Source organism: Rhineura floridana, chromosome 3 (genome assembly GCF_030035675.1).
Source record: "Rhineura floridana isolate rRhiFlo1 chromosome 3, rRhiFlo1.hap2, whole genome shotgun sequence".
NCBI classification, from domain to species: Eukaryota; Metazoa; Chordata; class Lepidosauria; order Squamata; family Rhineuridae; genus Rhineura; species Rhineura floridana.
This window is the reverse complement of record NC_084482.1, coordinates 93,423,294-93,440,737: the sequence shown is the minus strand read 5'-3', so window position 1 is coordinate 93,440,737 and position 17,444 is coordinate 93,423,294. Positions and strand designations below refer to the sequence as shown.

Here is a 17,444-nt window from a genome sequence, read left to right as displayed (position 1 = left end):
CAAGCCTCAATACCAGCTTAAAGAGATACCAACTTGAATCAAGAAGGAGCCATAACTTCTCCCAGAAAGGAGAATCCTCGTTATTGCTGTTCAAAGGCTTCCAGCCAGCAAGGCAAACGTAAGATAAGGGCACAGGCAGGGGGAGGAAGGGACCCATTAGCCATTAGTTTCGTTTTAGTGTTTTATTGCCTGCACATGCCAGCCAGCTCAATGTAAGCAGTTCTATTTCAATAAATCATTTAACTTCTTCATCACCAGCGTGTTCATTGCCTTTTGAAATCTTGAACTAATTTGCTTGGTGCCTGCCAGGGCTAGGCATTTGGCAATATAATAGATTAGGCTGAGAGAGATAGTGACTGGCCCGTGGTCATACACTAAGTTTCCTGGGTAAGCTGTGATTTTAACTGTAGTGTCCCAGGTCCTAGTCCATTTAATTTCTCTGAATTTTATCCCACATTCTGGAAAAAAAAGAAGTGGAAATGAATAAGCTGAGGGAGGAAGGAAATAATATTTTCCCATTGAAATGTATGGAGTCCTTTGTTAACAGTCGTGTGTGGCACCTTCAAAACTAATCATTTCAGGATGCAATCCTGTACATACTTACCAGGGAGCAACTCCCATGGAATTCAAGGGGGCGGAGCTTATCTTTATGGTTATTCTGGCATAAATCCATACTAGAAATTGTGACAGCAGAGATCCCTCCTGAACCAACCAACAGTGCTAAATATTACTATAATTGCAATGTTTTAAGTGTCCACTGTGTCTTTGGAAAGGAGGTGGATAGGGAGAGAACCAGAACAAGTGGAGGCCAACTTTTCTCTCAGCAGAGAAGCAACTGTGATAGCAGGGACCCCTTCGGAACCATAGTGAGACATTGTTCAGTTTAGCTTAGTGTTAACTATTTGTATAACAGCAACGCTTAAGTATGTACAGTATCTTTGCAAGGAAGGGGGATGGAGAGAAAACCAGAACAACTTGGTGATGCCCCCATGACTTCTGAGGTCTAGTAGGTACCAGCCACCACTGCCTATTGCTCCCAATGGACACAGACGAAGCCACTACTGGTTACACACACACCCCGGTACCTTATGAGGGCATTCAGTTGTCATTTTAAGCAAAAACCCCTTTGGGCAGAGTTTGGCTGCACTATGGAGTTCCTATTTGTGCTTTGAAAAGGGTTCAGTTCCCAATGGATGTTGTTGTCAGTGCCAGTCAGCTGATTTGTGTTTACAGCATGCCTCACTTGTCAAGAAACATTCAGGAACACTTTTTAAAACTCCCAGTTGTTCCTTTATAGCCATAGCTTCACTTGCTTCATACCTGACATCTGGTTTGGGGAAGATGAATGTGGTTTGAGAAAATGGCCTCGTATGCCAATTTCAGAGCCCTGCTGGGCCTCATTTGGTCCATGGAACAGAGGTTCCCCAACATTATTGTGTATGTTACCCTAAGTCAATCTTCTCCAAACTGGTGTCTTCTAGATGTTTTGGACTACAACTCCCATCATCCCGGACACTGGACATGCTCGATGTGGCCAGTGGGAGTTGGAGTCCAAAACATTTGGAGGGCACAAGGTTGGGGAAGGCTGACTTAAATGAAATCAAGGTAATCTTTCATTACACCTCATGCAACAACATCAAGATTAGTTTTTGTGCACCAAAGGAAATGTTGGATATATCAGTGAAAAAAAAGATCCTTGAACTAGCACATTGGAGCACATCAATAGGGAAACACCACATGAGAAGTTCAGTCCAAAGCTATGGCTAAATGATTTCCAGGGTTCCATCAATCTGACATGATTTGCCTACTCTAAAGTCACTTAAATATTAACAGTGGGGTTTTAACAGCTTTGATTTTATTACTCACATGGGATAAATCAGTACTAAATCACATAGGTTCTTTAGACTGGTAAACGAGTTGCAGTGTTTTATTAACATCTCAGGGCTCACAGTGTATAAAATGCTAGAATTTAAAACCTTTTGAGAGGTTTACAAAAGTTTTACAGATGATTCCCAGTCATTCTGAGCTGTTTTGAATGAAGCATACGTACAACTATATATTGGCTGCTGACAAGCAAGTGGGTCCATACCATAGCCAAAATGGGAAAGAAACATTCAGTGATTGTGTTGCAAAGTAAATTGCTGCCATCCCTCCCGACAGTCAGCAACAATGGTCTCATCCTGACATGCAAAGCTAATGGACACATTAGATTTAAACTGAAATGTTTTAAAGAATCATTTTAAATTCAGATTTATCTCCATTGGCTTATTCTGTTTTAAATACTTGTGAAACAACCAATCAGGTCTAAGGCCCCATCTGTATTATAGATTTAAAGTAGTATCATACCAATTTAATCAGTCATGGCTTCCCCCAAAGAATCCTGGGAAGTGAAGTTTGTGAAGGGTGCTGAGAGTTGTTAGGAGACCCCTATTCACAGAACTACAATTTCCATAGTGGTTTAACAATCAGCTGCTCTTCCCTGGGAACTCTGAGAACTATAGCTCTGTGATGGGAACAGGGATCTCCAAGCAACTCTCAGCAGCTTTGACAAACTACCTTAGGGCGGGGAGGGGGGCATGACTGTTTAACGTGGTATGACACTGTTTTAAATTTATAGTGCAGATGGGGCCTTAAAACTTGAAACCAATATTGTACGATGACATTGTATGATATTGCAGTACAAAATGAAGCATTTGTGATCATTCTGCGACTGACGTTGCATTTTGAGGAGCATGCTGGAAAAAGAAGCTCTAGACTCTGGGATTCAGCCAAACTCCTGCTTTTCTTCCTTACACCTAGCAATGTTCTAGGGTGGCATGGCTTGTTCTAGGGCCAGGGAGTTGGACTGGCAACATGACATGAGAACCATGGAGGGGAGTTACCTACTCATTTTTGCAACCAAGATTCTTCCCCCTGCTGCTTTTCAATTTGAGAAGGCAGCAGGACTCTTAATTGAGGAAGTACCGACCCCTTCAGCCTGGTTCATCTGTCTTTCAGTCCTAAACATTTGTTTTTGTTTACAAAAAAACCCAAACAGTAGAAACATGTGACTGTTTTCCCCCCTAGAACAGACTTCATCAACCTGGTGCCCTCCAAACCTTGTTGGATTCCAGCAACCATCAGCTCCAGCCAGCATGGCCAATAGGCAGGGATGAGGGGAACTGCTATCTGAAACATCTGGAGAGCATCTGGTTGGGGAAGGCTGCTCTAGAAAATGAAAGCAGTTTAAATTGATAAAGAGGAACTAGTTGAATATTTATTTATTTAACTCTGTGTGTGTGTCTGTGTCTTTAAAAAAATCCCACCAAGCAGCACGTAAAGGCTCTCATGGAGGCAAATAATTGTTTTCTCACCTCCTCACTCCACATCCTTTTCCTCAGGGATGATACAAATAATGTTTAGAAGACAGGATAATAATAAGCCATGGGAAGGGAAACACACTGCAGCGATTCCCTCACTTACCCCCCTCTTTTTTGTGTTAAAAACACACACGCACCAGACTGTAATACACATTAGTGTGAGCTACTCAAGGTTAGCTAAGCATTATCTGTGGTAACTGACATTAAGAAAAATTATAGGTGGCATAAAAGCAGCTCAACAAATGCTAGACCCTAGAAAATTAACCTTTGATGCTGCATGACAGCTCAGTGAATCTATTTGTTCTTTCATGACAGTTAACCCTCCCTTCTACACTCCGCCTGTGATTTCTTAAGTCTTCATTTAAACGCTTTTCTGGAGCACGGTATGTTCTGCCAACACATAATGGGAGATTTATTTTTAACTGCACAAATCCTATGCTGGTTTACTCAGCAATAAGTCCCACTGAGGTCAATGAGACTTGTTCCCAAGTAAGTATGCGTAGGATTGCAGCCTAAATAACTATTTTACTGGCCTTTAATAATGTATACTTCATGGTTGTAAATAATTTGAATTGCAGGGAGCAAAGGAAAGGGATTGTTTCTTATTTTGAAACTTTCCAAAATTCTGAAAGGTGCTTTTGCAAATTAATTTTTTTAAATGAATGAACTGGATCCCAAGTTGTTCCTTTGTTTAACCTAGCACCAGCGACAACTGCCCCAACAAAAAACACATAACTGTGAGTGATCCATACACTTATCTGAGAGTAAGTGCATCACAGCTTCTGCCTTTAGGACACTCTACAGTACCATTTCCCAAACTTCCTTGACCACCATAAGGTCAAACTTTTCTTTCAGTCTTTGAAAACAAATTATCCCAATGAACTGATCACAAATCTCACCTTCGGGAGACCTTGACATTTGAAAAGGCTTTCATTAAATTGTCAGACTCTTCATGTCTGAAGCTTTCTTTAGATCTTGGTAGATTAAGTAAAACTGCAAACAGGTTATTTCTCAATGTTGAAATGTTTTGAAAGAAAGTCCAGCCTGGTGAGGTTTCTTTAAATATTGAGTAAAAGTAAAGCAGTTAAAACCAAGTAATTCAAAACATTTAAAAAACCATTAAAACAGCAGTAGACTTAAAGATGAATAACTCATCAACATCTATGTGTCTATGTAGGCTTGCCTCAACAAAAATGTTTTAAGCAGGTGCCTGCCTGATGTTAATAGGCAGGGAGTTTCAAAGTGTGGGTTCTGCCACACTAAAAGAACAATTTTTTTACATGTGCAAAAAGAGTATTATATGGTACCTGTAACAGTGCCAGTTCCTCAGGTCGAAGTGCTCAAGTGGGCACATATGGGCACATACGGGGTAAGGTGGTCCCATGCTGTTAGGGGCTTTATATACCATTTGTGATACCTTGAGAACCAGTGTGGTGTAGTGGTTAGAGAGTTGGACTACGATCTGGGAGACCAGGGTTCGAATCCCACACAGCCATGAAGCTCGCTGGGTGACCTTGGGCCAGTCACTGCCTCTCAGCTTCAGAGGAAGGCAATGGTAAACCACCTCTGAATACCTCTTACCATGAAAATCCTACTCATAGGGTCACCATAAGTTGGGATCGTCTTGAAGGCAGTCAATTTTTTCCATTTTGTGACACTTTGAACTTGTCCCAGTAACAAATTGGCAACCAGTGCAGATCCCTGAGCAGAGGTGCTATAAGCTGACAGGTTTTCCCTTCCTGCACCCTTGGAATGGATAAAAGGGCCAGCATTGGTTGGGCATTACTATTTGGGCTATAACATTTTAAACAAAGCTTGCCAGAATCTCTGGCCTAGTGGAGAAGTCCACCAAAGATGAAATAGTGTACCTGTTTCACTACACCCCCACCAGCACTTACGGAGATACTTCTATGAAGATGATGAAATCTAACTGGTGTTGAATACCAGTAAACTACCTTGAGAATGGCTTCACTGACATTATCAGAGGGTGTGCAAAGTGGCTACTTGGGTCCAAGTTGCTCAAAGGAATGGGTTCCTCCGAGATTTTGCTCCCATGCTGTCTTGAGATAGCTGAGATTACAGCTTTGTATACAAGAGAGGAGAGCCAGTGTGGTGTAGTGGTTAAGGTGTTGGACTATGACTTGCGAGACCAGGGTTTGAATCCCCACATAGGCATGAAGCTCACTATGTGACTTGGGCCAATCACTGCCTCTGAATACCACTTACCATGAAAACTCTATTCATAGGGTCGCCATAAGTCGGAATCAACTTGAAGGTAGTCCATTTAATTTTCATACAAGAGAAGACACAAAGCAAGAGGCTCTGCAATTAAGAGGCATGAGTTTAGTGCTAGAATGGTGAACGTGTGGCCCTCCAGCTGACTCACCGCCACACAGCTGAGATGTTGGAGCTGGAAGTGGAGGTGGGGGCACTGATCGCATCCCTCGGCAGTTTAAAGGGCAACATCAGAGAGCATTCCCTGAGGGAAGCAAGGGGGGGTGCAGGAGCAAAGGTGAAGGAAAACAGAGGAAAGGGTGAAGAAAGAGACCTACTGGAGGGGCAGGGAAGAAAAAGGTCTGGGGAGCCCAACTGCAAAGCCCAGTCAGTGAAAAAGTGTTTCAGATTTGATCTGTTCGGGGTAGAAGTTGAAGCATGCTGTCTATGAAGCCAGGCTGACAGCCTGACAGTTAAGCTGCACCTTAGCTTTCCCTGAAACAGCTGCCATGTCAAAGGGGAGAGAGTTAGCCCCCCTTCCTCGTATTAGCACACAGGAAATTTAGGATTCGGGAGCAAGTGTTCAGACAGATAAAATCAGTTAAACAAGTTTCCTTTACTTATAAAGCTATTTCAACATTCCACAAAGAATAAAAGTTAATCAACATAAGATCAAAATAAAAGCAGGTTAAGGCATTACATATCTTCAAGCATAACAGATCTAAAATCCTGATATATAGCATAGATATAACACATTGATGCAACCTATATGATGCAGAGCTGAAGAATCTTGTTTAGTTACTTGGATCTTACTAGGCTATCTGGGGATGCAAGCATTAGTGAGCCTCTCCTAGGAGAAGACTGATTTGATATTAAAATGTAGGAATGTGGTTAGGCTGGGCCCACCTTCATTAGGCTGAAGCCCATCCTCTACTAACTCCAAGGTTCCAGAAACATGCCTTGGGCCTGGCAGCAGCAGCAGCTCTGGAGAATCCCACTCCCTCTTAGCAGAACATATATAATTTCCACTCTAGGGACTTGGACTTGGACCACAAGTCCCAGAATCCCCTGGGAGAAACGAATGATTCACACTCTTCCCTTGGTGCCTTTATCTCTGATCCAAATGAAACACAGAATGATGGTTTCCCACCAGAGATTCTGGGTCTTGTAATCCCAGTCCCCAGTGGGAAAAGGAGCTCCCTCAGGCACTAGAAGTACCTGTCAGAGCCTCTGCCTCCTCCAAGAGAAGATACTGGTCTGTTTTGTTTTATTTATTTATTATTTTACAAATTTATAAATCAATTCTGAGCCTGAGGCCATCAAAGCGATGTATAACAGGATACGAATAAGACAAAATACAAATCCTAAATTTTATTGAAACATTCCTACAAACTCTAAAAGTAATAAAACCATTCCTTCAGAAGTACAATTAATATTTCATAAATGACTGGGTCACATCTAAGGGAAAGCCTTCTTAAACAAAAACGTCTTCAGTAGGCGCCTAAACTTCATGATGCTGCGGCCCTGTCTAATTTCAGCTGGTAATTGATTCCAGAGAGTAGTCCATGTGTCCTTCTTTATAGTGGACAACCCTCTATTTCAAGGACTATCAGAAGACAGGAGTCCTCTATTTGAAGGATTGTCCAGTCCGATTTGTAGAAATGTGTGCATAAAAATGCACATATTTGTGAAAGTAGGGACAATTGCTTTACAAAAATTTGTATATTAGGGAAGAAAGAAAGAGGAAGCATCCCTCCCCAACCGCTTCCCAAACTAGAAAACTGCATACAATTACATACAAAATTGTATAAAATTTTCATGAGGATGTTTTTTGTTTAAAGGCAAACTGATGTGGAAATGTGGAGAACTGATCTTAAGATTGGACAAATGAGAATGGAGAGAAACCAAAACAAACAGATGAGTCCATCCCTAATTAGAGAGGACACATTATGAGCTCAGAGCCATCACACATTGAGGTGTATACACAGGTAACCCCATTTAGAAGGGATCTCGAACATGTAGTGGTTGAAGGCAGAAATGTGTCAGGGTCCCAGGCATGATCTCATGCCCCCTGCCCATACACACATGCAGGAAATATCACTTGCACAGTCTTTTAAGATGCTTGTCATTAGCTAGTGACAAACATCTTAAGACATTGGTCAGTAAATGTAATATCAGAGGTGAGCTCAGGTAAGGGCAATTTGATCAACAGTCTACAGGAGAGATGTGGCTGCAACTGCCCAAGATATACTGGTCTTTTTCTTTGAAGCTGAGAATGACTAGGCCTGATGATATATAGCGAAAGAAACCTTTTCTATTGAGCTTAGAGTCTGCTGGCAAAATGCTTTGCTCCCAGAAGGGTTAATATACTGAGGGAGGAATCAGTCAATGGCTCTATTCCCCTCATCTCTAACATGCCCCCCTCCCCAACCCCCCAGCACAAAACACACAGCCACACACAGGGACACAAAAGAAAAAATGCCGTCTGCTAATAGGGGGATTCTTGTTTCTGCCAGAAGAGGGAGCCAGGCCCATACTGAAGTCTGCGTTGCTGGAAGTTGGTGAACACAACGAATTGCAAAGAGGGAAAGTGGTGATGTGCAGTGAGGGGAGAGTGGGGGAGAAAGAAGGACCAGAAATAAAGCAGCAGCAAAAAGATGAGGTGAGTGTTAATCTTTCAGCTGGGAGCCTATAACAGCAGCACCCCTTAACAGCTACGCCGCTTGGGATAAATGACTTCCCTATGTTGGTAGGTTCGTGCTAGAGGGCAAAGATGAATCTCAAACCGTGGCATCAGCTCAAATTATGTGTGTTTTTGTTTGTGGGAGTTGGGGGTTCATGGCTAGGCAGGAGAGTTCCTTTGTGGTGCTTGCATGTTATTTCCATAGCAGGCTGCTTTTAAAAACAAAAACAAATGGCACCTTTGGAGAGATGAAACGCCTATATTCTTTTGTGCTTGGTATATTTTGGGTATCTTGCAATATTTATACACGTGTGGTGATGCAGTCATACCCACAGTGTGTACATATGCCAAATGGCATTGCTAATTGGACATTTCCTGGGTCTTAGGTCTCACAGGGCTTGCTTGGTGTGTTCTTTTACAGACTGTGCCAAACGAATGTATTTGTTGACTATGTCCATTTACTATCCGGATAAATCAGCACACCTTGAACATTGGGAGTGTTGTGAGAGCGTCCTACTGACACCAATGTAGTACTGGAGAGTTCATAGAGCATGCTCAAAATCTGAACATTTTGGTAATAAATCTCCCAGTGCTTCCTCTTTTGTCTGCCTGGAGAGTATGGTTTATTGTTTTTATCTGTGCTCTCCACAGGAGAAGCTGCTTGGATTTTAAGGGCATGTAATTTGAGGGGCTCCTGCTTGTCAGTTTCACTCATGCCTGGATTTCCCTCCTCTGTGATTTAGGAAAGATACTTCAAACATACAGACCTTCTTTTGCAAGGTGATGTTGCTACCTATCACTCTAGGCAAGAAGAAGCCCATGCCATCAGGATCCCTGGCTCAGCTTGATGAAGAGAGAACACCTGGGATCAGAGACGTAAATCCAAAGGCAGAGAACAAACAACCCTGAAGAAGCTGCTGGCTGCTTTCTAAGGGAGAGGGACTGACTATGACCTAATGCCTGGGATGGCACAATAATGAGCTGTAGGAGGAAGGTAGATTCTCTTTAGAGTAAACTAGCTCAATAGTAAAGGACCTAAACTCATCTATTAATGAACTCATATTTCATATAGTAACCACTGGCTGGGAAACTACATCAAAGGCCAAAGGGATCTGCCCTCAGGTCTTTTTCCTTCCTTCCTTCCTTTCAACCAATGAAGACTAAAAGGCAAGCAAAACATTTGCAAGATCTTTGCCAGAGAATTGGAAATATTGTGCCTTTCCTTGGGATGATTTCATCCTGATGGGCCACTTCAACGGATGTACAAAACGTGACTTGGGTGATGAGCACCCAGACAGGAGCCAGGACCGACTTGGTGCATAGAGTTTACACATGAATCATAAGAGATGGCTTGAATTGAAGGAGCTTGTCCACATCCTTAGAAGACTAATTTAGAAGAAGAGATCTTGGAAGTTAGGTCTGGTGGGTTTTGCTAAAAAATGCACACCTGTTGGTCCACACATCTGCCTACCAGACCAACCATCAGAAGATTAGACCTGATGCAATGCAGCCTACCAGCTGCGATTGTGTCTTTTTTGCTTTGCTATGCAATTCAAACTCTCAATAAAGTCGAAAGAAAAATGTTCTTCCCTGGACAAGACTAGAGCATCAAAAGTAAAAAAGGTAGGACTTGGGAGAATTTCTCCTTTATATAAAAAAACCTATAATCTCTTATATATTTACTGTCTTAAAATGTAAATTTATTTTCTTTGCCTCTAGGACTGTGAACCTTAAAAACAATGTGGAACAATATGAGGAGCTGATTCCTGAGGCTACTTATAAAGACAGAACTGAAATTTTAATTTCATAGCAGAAAGGGCCGAAAGCTGAAAGGGTATAAAAATGTCCAACCAATGGAAGGGGTGGAAAATTAAATTGGAAAGAAAAGCACTTAATGTGTTCTGCTTCAGTAGAGTTAGGGCTAGTTAAATGGACACTGGATAAACTGAATCAATAGCGTATTTAAGGGAGAATACATGTAAGCTGGAAAGTGACTGAGCCCCTGGGCTGTTGAGTTTGTTTGTACAGGACTCTCTGGGGATTTTGTGCTGGTCTGTTCCTGTTAAAGGTATTCTATTTTAGGCTGAAATTCAGAAAGGATTGCTGGGGGGGGGGAATGACTGTGGCAGTCAGTTTCAGACACCTGCCACAGAATGCCTGACGTTTCTTAATGAGATTCTTAAGGATGATGGGATCCCTCCCAAGAGCCAAGAGACTTTAGCACAACCCTGAAGGGGCTCTGCCTGGTGGTGAGTAATTAATGGACACCCGATGTCTCAGTTGTAACCTCTGCAAGGACACGAGCTGATGTCATCACAAGCCCCCATGATATGATCTTGCCTTGGGAGGAAACATGATTTGGAACAACACAACCATGGATGGGGAAGGCATGTTTGTGAAAAGGGATTCCTGCTTTCGAATCCTCACCGGATGCTTCCTCTCCTTGCTGATCCTTTCCACACTCCTAGGGAACACACTCGTCTGTGCTGCTGTCATTAGGTTCCGCCACTTGAGGTCCAAGGTGACCAACTTTTTTGTGATCTCTTTGGCAGTCTCAGACCTTTTAGTAGCAGTCCTGGTCATGCCCTGGAAAGCTGTTGCTGAGATAGCTGGATTCTGGCCTTTTGGATCGTTCTGCAACATTTGGGTAGCCTTTGATATCATGTGTTCCACAGCCTCAATCTTAAATCTGTGTGTCATTAGCGTGGACAGATACTGGGCCATCTCCAGCCCTTTTAGGTATGAAAGGAAAATGACCCCGAGGGCAGCCTTCATCATGATCAGTGTGGCATGGACTTTGTCTGTGTTGATCTCCTTCATCCCAGTGCAGCTGAACTGGCACAAGGCTAAAACCACAAGCTTCTTAGACCTCAATGCCACTTTCCAAGGTGTAGCCATGGACAACTGTGATTCCAGTTTAAACAGGATGTATGCCATCTCTTCCTCTCTCATTAGCTTTTACATCCCAGTGGCCATTATGATAGTCACATATACAAGGATATACAGGATTGCTCAAAAACAAATCAGACGCATTTCAGCCTTGGAAAGAGCAGCCGTGCACGCTAAAAATTGCCAAACTACTGCCGGCAATGGAAGTAGTGTGGAATGCCAGCAGCCGGAAAGTTCCTTCAAAATGTCCTTCAAGAGAGAAACAAAAGTCTTAAAGACTTTGTCGGTGATTATGGGGGTGTTTGTATGCTGCTGGCTACCCTTTTTCATACTGAACTGCATGGTGCCCTTCTGTGAGCCCAGTATACCATCCAGGGGAGCAGAGCCATTTTGTATTAGTTCTGCCACTTTTGACGTCTTTGTTTGGTTTGGATGGGCCAATTCTTCTCTGAACCCCATCATTTATGCCTTCAATGCAGATTTCCGCAAGGCATTTTCCACTCTTTTGGGATGCCACAGACTCTGCCCTGCTTCCATTAATGCCATAGAGACAGTTAGTATCAACAACAATGGGGGCATAGCCTTTTCCAGTCAGCTTGAGCCTAGAGGCTCCAGCCCCAAAGAGTGTAATTTGGTTTATCTGATCCCCCATGCTGTTATATGCCCAGAAGACAATGACATTACAACAAAGGAAGAGGAGGGGGAACTGCCTAAAATGTTGGAGAACATGTCTCCTGCCCTATCAGGTATCTTGGATTTTGAAGCTGATGTATCTTTGGAAAAGATCAACCCCATCACGCAAAATGGTCAACATAAAACCTGAGGTGTAATGAGTTAGCCCATCAAAATGTAAAAATGAAAGATTTTCAAGGTGTTTCTTTTTTCTTTTTGTAAGAAAGTATGCTATCGTGTGAGTTAAAGTCATCACACAAAAGCCCAGAGCTCAATTAGCTGCTGTTGGATAGAAACATCAGATTTAAAACAAAGAATTCCAACTAACATACATTGTATTTAGAGGTTGTTCTATGTTGTTCATCCTGAATCTAAGTTTTAGATACTGTGCAGCTGCAAAGGAAACTGAAAATTAGCTTGTTAAATGTTCGCAGAAACAGAACTGGGGGAAGCTAATAAGTTTTACTTTATGAACAAAATGTATTAAACTAAATATAAGGTTCCTGTTTGACTTGCAGATTGTTTATGGGTGTTTATAGGTTGCAAGTAAAGTTTGGTGAATTTTGCCAGATTAGGTGGCTGCCTTTATAAATGATTTCCGAACATCAATAGAGCCTTATAACAAGAGTGGAATATTTTTAATAGTAGGAAGACAATGTGTCAGTACTGGCTTTATTTATTTATTATTTAAATGGCTATTTTTTCATATGTTGACAAATCTAGCTTTATTTATCTTATTTTATATATATCTAAATAATGGGATATTTCTGGGGTCTCATTCACTGCATTTTTGACCAGTTTACTAGTCAGCACTTTATACAAAAACAAAACAAAGGAACATTTTGAAAGTGAGCTTTGCTTGGATAACTATGTAACTTGTGGCTGTTCAAAATGCAGCAAAAAACAGAGACTCAACAAAGTTGTGTGATGACAATGCAGGGCTTTTATGAGGATTTCTGCACCAAAAATATAGGACCAGAGTTGACTGAACGACAAGATGCAAAAGCTGTGCCCTTATAGAAACAAAACAAATTGCTGCGATTTATTTTGAAGTTCCCTGTTATGTTGACTTTGCTTGAATGTCAGCATGTGAAACTGTATATAGTATATCTTATATATGAATCCAACTTTAAAGATGAATTGAGCTAAGAAGAAAGCCATCTTAGTTAACCAACGATGAGTATTTGCCATTTTGTAAGATAAGCCACACCCTCTTAGATTTTTTTAATGTCAGATTTTGAATATCTTTTCTGGGGAAAACTTCTCCTCCCATGAATTTAATGAAATGGAGAATAGATCTATCAAGAGCTATTATCCATGACAGCTAAATAGAGCCTCCATTTTCAGAGGCAGTATACCTCTAATACCAGATGCTGTTGAAAACCCATTGGGGAAGGCTATTGGTCTTGGGCCCAGCATGTTTACTTGCTTGAGGCGTCTGGATGGCCACAAAATGCTGTACTAAGATCCCCCAACCCTGGTCTGATCTGCCAAGGTTTTCTTTGTTTTTATGAAACTGGTAATAAATAAAGAGAGAAATAAATATTGTTGCCATCTGAAGCTGCATGACCTCCTACTTCACCTCATCCAGAATGTCTGCAGTGAGATACTGTAGCAGTGACATTTATTTTAGTTTTCGTGGTTGGCAGCCCTTTACATAGTGCCTCATTCCTTTTCCGGATGCCGACACAGTGAATGGAGCAGCAAAATCCCCACTATCCCATGAGTTCCAAAAGAGTTGTCCAAGATTTATTTTTTATTACCTTGAAACCAAAATTCCTGCTATATTCCCTTAGTAATATAAAATTTTAAAAATGTTGCTAATTTTACCAACAGTCACCAGCATTAATATACCAACACATTCCAAGAGAATTATGTGAGGATTCTTTTTGAGCAGGTTGGGATGGGAATGTGCAAACTTTTGCAGAAACATACTCCTCCTTATAGCATTCAACCAGAAGTGTCATCAGCAAGAGGGGACTGGGTGAGGCAAATTAGAAGCCTAATGAAAATATACACCCTGAATCAGGTCTGTGTTATTTAAGTATTGTGAATGTTTTCATAATTCTATTGCCTGTAAGCTGCTTTCATACATATGATAAAAATTATTTTGTGAACATAAGGTCAAATAAAGCAATTTACATTACATTTATTAAATAAATCCTGGTGTTTTATTTGTCATATTGTTTTGAATAAGAATCTTTCTTTCTTTCTTTCTTTCTTTCTTTCTTTCTTTCTTTCTTTCTTTCTTTCTTTCTTTCTTTCTTTCTTTCTTTCTTTCTTTCTTTCTTTCTTTGGAACATCTTGCTGCAACAACAACTATTGTGACATTTAACTGATGTCAAATGGACCTCAAAATGGAATGTATCCCATTGAAATGTTTGTTTGATGCCCCTCTAAACTTGAATTCAGGTTAGATTGATTTCTATCCTTGTTGAAATTGTGTAAGAGAAGGGATGTAGCTTAGTGGTAGAGCATCTGCCTTGCATGCAGAAGGTCCCAAGTTCAGTCTCCAGCTTCTCCAGGCAGGACTGGGAGAGAGCCCTGTCTGAAACCCCAGAGAGCCGCTGCCTGTCAGTATAGACAATGCTGAGTTAGATCAACCAATGGCATGACGAAAGCCACTTCCTATGTCCTAAGAAGAAACCTTTTGGGCACACCACAAAGAACTGTTTCTGGCTTTCTGTCCCATAGCTATTTGTTACTGCAATTGTATCTATAAACAATGAAGAATGGATAAAAAACTTTGCTTTGGTTATTAAAGATGCCCACATTATTATGCTGGTATATACCAAGTGAGTGTCTGCATTACTAGTTTTTATAACAGAGCCACTGCTTTATCTCTTTGGCTGGAAGCTTCCCCCATTTTGTGGATTCTGGCCTGTGATATATCAGAGGTGAAAAACGATCAAGAATGCCTTGGTGAATATTTGAGTCAATCTGAATCACTTCTTTTTTGTTGGTGGGTGAACAAGTTGAAATCTGCAAAATAATCGTCATCATACTCATGGAGACTGTGGTCTTGTGGAATTTGCTGTCACAAGATGTGGTAATAAGCACCATCTGAGATGCTTTAAAGGGGAATTAGACATACCCATGGAAGATAAGGCTGTCAATGGCTACTAGTCATGGTGGCTATAGTATTGCCTCCAGTATCAGCTGTGGTGTGCCTCTGAATACCAGTCACTGGGGATCACAAGTAGGAGAATGTGGGCTTCCCATAGGCATCTGGTTGTCCACTGTTGGTAAAGAATGATCAGACCTTTCATCTGATCTAGCAGGACTTTTGTTGTGTTCTTATATCGTCAGTGTTACAGGGGTCATATATAAAACTGCCATGCAAATATATTGCTAGCCACCTTCTAGAATCCTAGCAAAGCATCTTTTACTTTTTTGCTCTACAGTATACTGTGGAGTCCTGAAAGTGTGTGTGAGCTTCCCTCTTTAGGTCTCTCTGCTGTTCTACCTGGGCAGTTCTTTGTGTTCTGATCCCCTGAGTTGCCGAGGGGGGGGGGAAAACCAAATTGTTTGCCTCTGACAGCTATGTTGAGAGACTTTGTTTAAAGGTTCCCTGTCTCAAACTTTTTTTGCCTCAGATTTCCCCCCTCACTTGCTTCAGTGTTGTTCTCTCCCATTCTTCCAAATACCCCCCCAACAGGGTTAGCATTACACTCCCTCACCAGTGCCTTGGAAATTCTTTGGGTTTGCATGAGATAGGCATGCTTGAATAAAGCAACACTGTTACCACCCCATAGCGGGGGACCTATGGACTTCTGTCAATTGTGTGCACATGTTTTTCTCAAGGTCTGATCTCACCCATACGCGCACTGGACAACTGTGAAGTTTCATTAAAGTGTGAATTAAAGTCTGTTCAATCTAGTAAGTGCTTCTGTGTGGCTCCAATATTAGTAGTTGCAATCTGGTAGTTTGAAATGAGATTATAAAAGATACTAGGGTCTTTTGTGTGTGGACCTTGAGATACAAAAGGCTAGTCCATATGGTGAAAATCCTGGGATATTTAAGGGGGGCAGGATCATGCCCATTGCTACTACTTGTGACATTTATGTGTTTATGGATCCTTTAAGAACAAAGCTTTTGTAAGCACAAGTTGTACAAATACAGGACTCCCAACTAGACAAAGAGTTATGTCTGTTCATAAGAACACAAGCATTGCTCTGGTGGAGAAGACCAAAGTCCCGTGTAATCTAGCATCCTGTTTCCCATATTGGCCAACTAGATGCCTATGGCTGGGAGTAATAGGGAGAGGGCTCTTTCACATACTGCACCAAGATAAACTCAGGCTTGCTACCCAGCGTACTGCAGGCAATCATGCTCCTTGGAGAATGCAGCCGTACTATGAGTGTGTTTGCAAATGCACATTTTTTACATTTCTCAGATTATGTTTTCAGGTGCACATCTAAAAGCAATGTATGATGTGGCTCAAAGGGACGATTAAAGATGAGTGTAGCTTTGTGGGAAGGGCTAGGAAATGTGAAGAGATGACCTCAAACTCAGGAAATTTTGGCTGACTTTCCCCAGGCGTGTTAGTTTAACAGTAGGATGTCAGAGGCACATTTAGAAAGAATTGCTATAATTTAAATAGAAAAACATCTCACCATCGTGGGGAAGACTGTGACCAGGTGACCCGTATGCCTACTCGGTCTGTTGCCTACATTCTAACTGTTGATACAGGTACCATCATGGCTTCTGCTCTCTCTTCTTCTGGACCATTATCTTAACAGGCCTTGAACCAGACAGCCCTTCCAATACAGGGCTGTTATCTAACAACTCTCCCAACAAAGGACTACCTTATGTAAAATAAGAGATATGACTACCCTATTGAGGAGGGAGCAGGTCCCACTTAGGACCAGCCCTACGCTTAGGCAAAATGATCTGCCTTATTGGGGGTGTCATTAAAGGGCAGCAAGTGGTTATTTGTTTAATCTATTATTACTGTGGTTTTTACTCTCAGGGAATTGTCTGCCCCAGAAGCCAATTTATTTGGCCAGTCTTGGATACTGTGCACCTGGACTTGGTAGTAGTGGAGGTGGGGATTTGCTGTTCTGCCTCAGGGAGCAAATGGTCTTGGACTGGCCCCAATGTGTATTTGTTTCCCTGTTTGAATTGAGCTTAACTTCTGAACAGATTTTATGCATCTATGTGCATAGGCTCCATAGGTGTGGCAGGACCCTGCTTTCTGATCAGTTCCTGCTCAGAGTCAATAGACCGAGAGTTTATATTGCACATCGGCTCTGTTCAGGAGTTATCCTGATCACACGTATGAAGAAGAGATTGCTCTCCAACCTAGTGCAGAAAGTTTGTTGGGCATGGCTTTGCTGCTGTCAGTTTGTTTTGACCATAGGATAGGATACTTATCTGGCACTGTCTCTAGCATTACACTGCAGAAAGAATAATATTGGGGTGGGCTTGCCCTCTGAGGCCCTTAACGTTCTTGGGCTTTGAATGGTTTGTCATCCTGACTGTTCCTAAACAGAAATGCCCTGACTACAGTAATCCATGCTCATGGAGGAGAAGGCTATCTATGGCTATTATGCTATGTTCTACCTCCACTCTTGGAGGCTGTATGCCTCTGAATACCAGTGGGGAGGCACTCTGGTCCTGCTAGT

At 41.8% G+C, this 17,444-nt stretch overlaps 1 protein-coding gene across 2 annotated transcripts; it reads left to right on the top strand.

Moving 5' to 3' along the window:
• The first annotated feature begins 8,191 nt into the window (after nt 1–8,191).
• DRD1 (dopamine receptor D1) lies at nt 8,192–13,935 on the top strand. Of its 2 annotated transcripts, none has more exons than XM_061621902.1 (3): nt 8,192–8,235; nt 9,000–9,879; nt 9,976–13,935. In XM_061621902.1, the coding sequence occupies exon 3, from the start codon at nt 10,610–10,612 to the stop codon at nt 11,966–11,968; it is 1,359 nt and encodes a 452-aa protein (XP_061477886.1). In that variant the 5' UTR covers nt 8,192–8,235; nt 9,000–9,879; nt 9,976–10,609; the 3' UTR covers nt 11,969–13,935. The 2 variants fall into 2 exon arrangements, with proteins under 2 accessions (XP_061477886.1, XP_061477884.1); XM_061621900.1 differs by lacking the exon at nt 8,192–8,235 and adding an exon at nt 8,304–8,322.
• Nucleotides 13,936–17,444: the final 3,509 nt, after the last annotated feature.

Bases quoted from the DNA above. Each gene is read 5' to 3' on its own strand.
- DRD1 (XM_061621902.1), top strand. From the start codon at position 10,610: ATGATTTGGAACAACACAACCATGGATGGGGAAGGCATGTTTGTGAAA.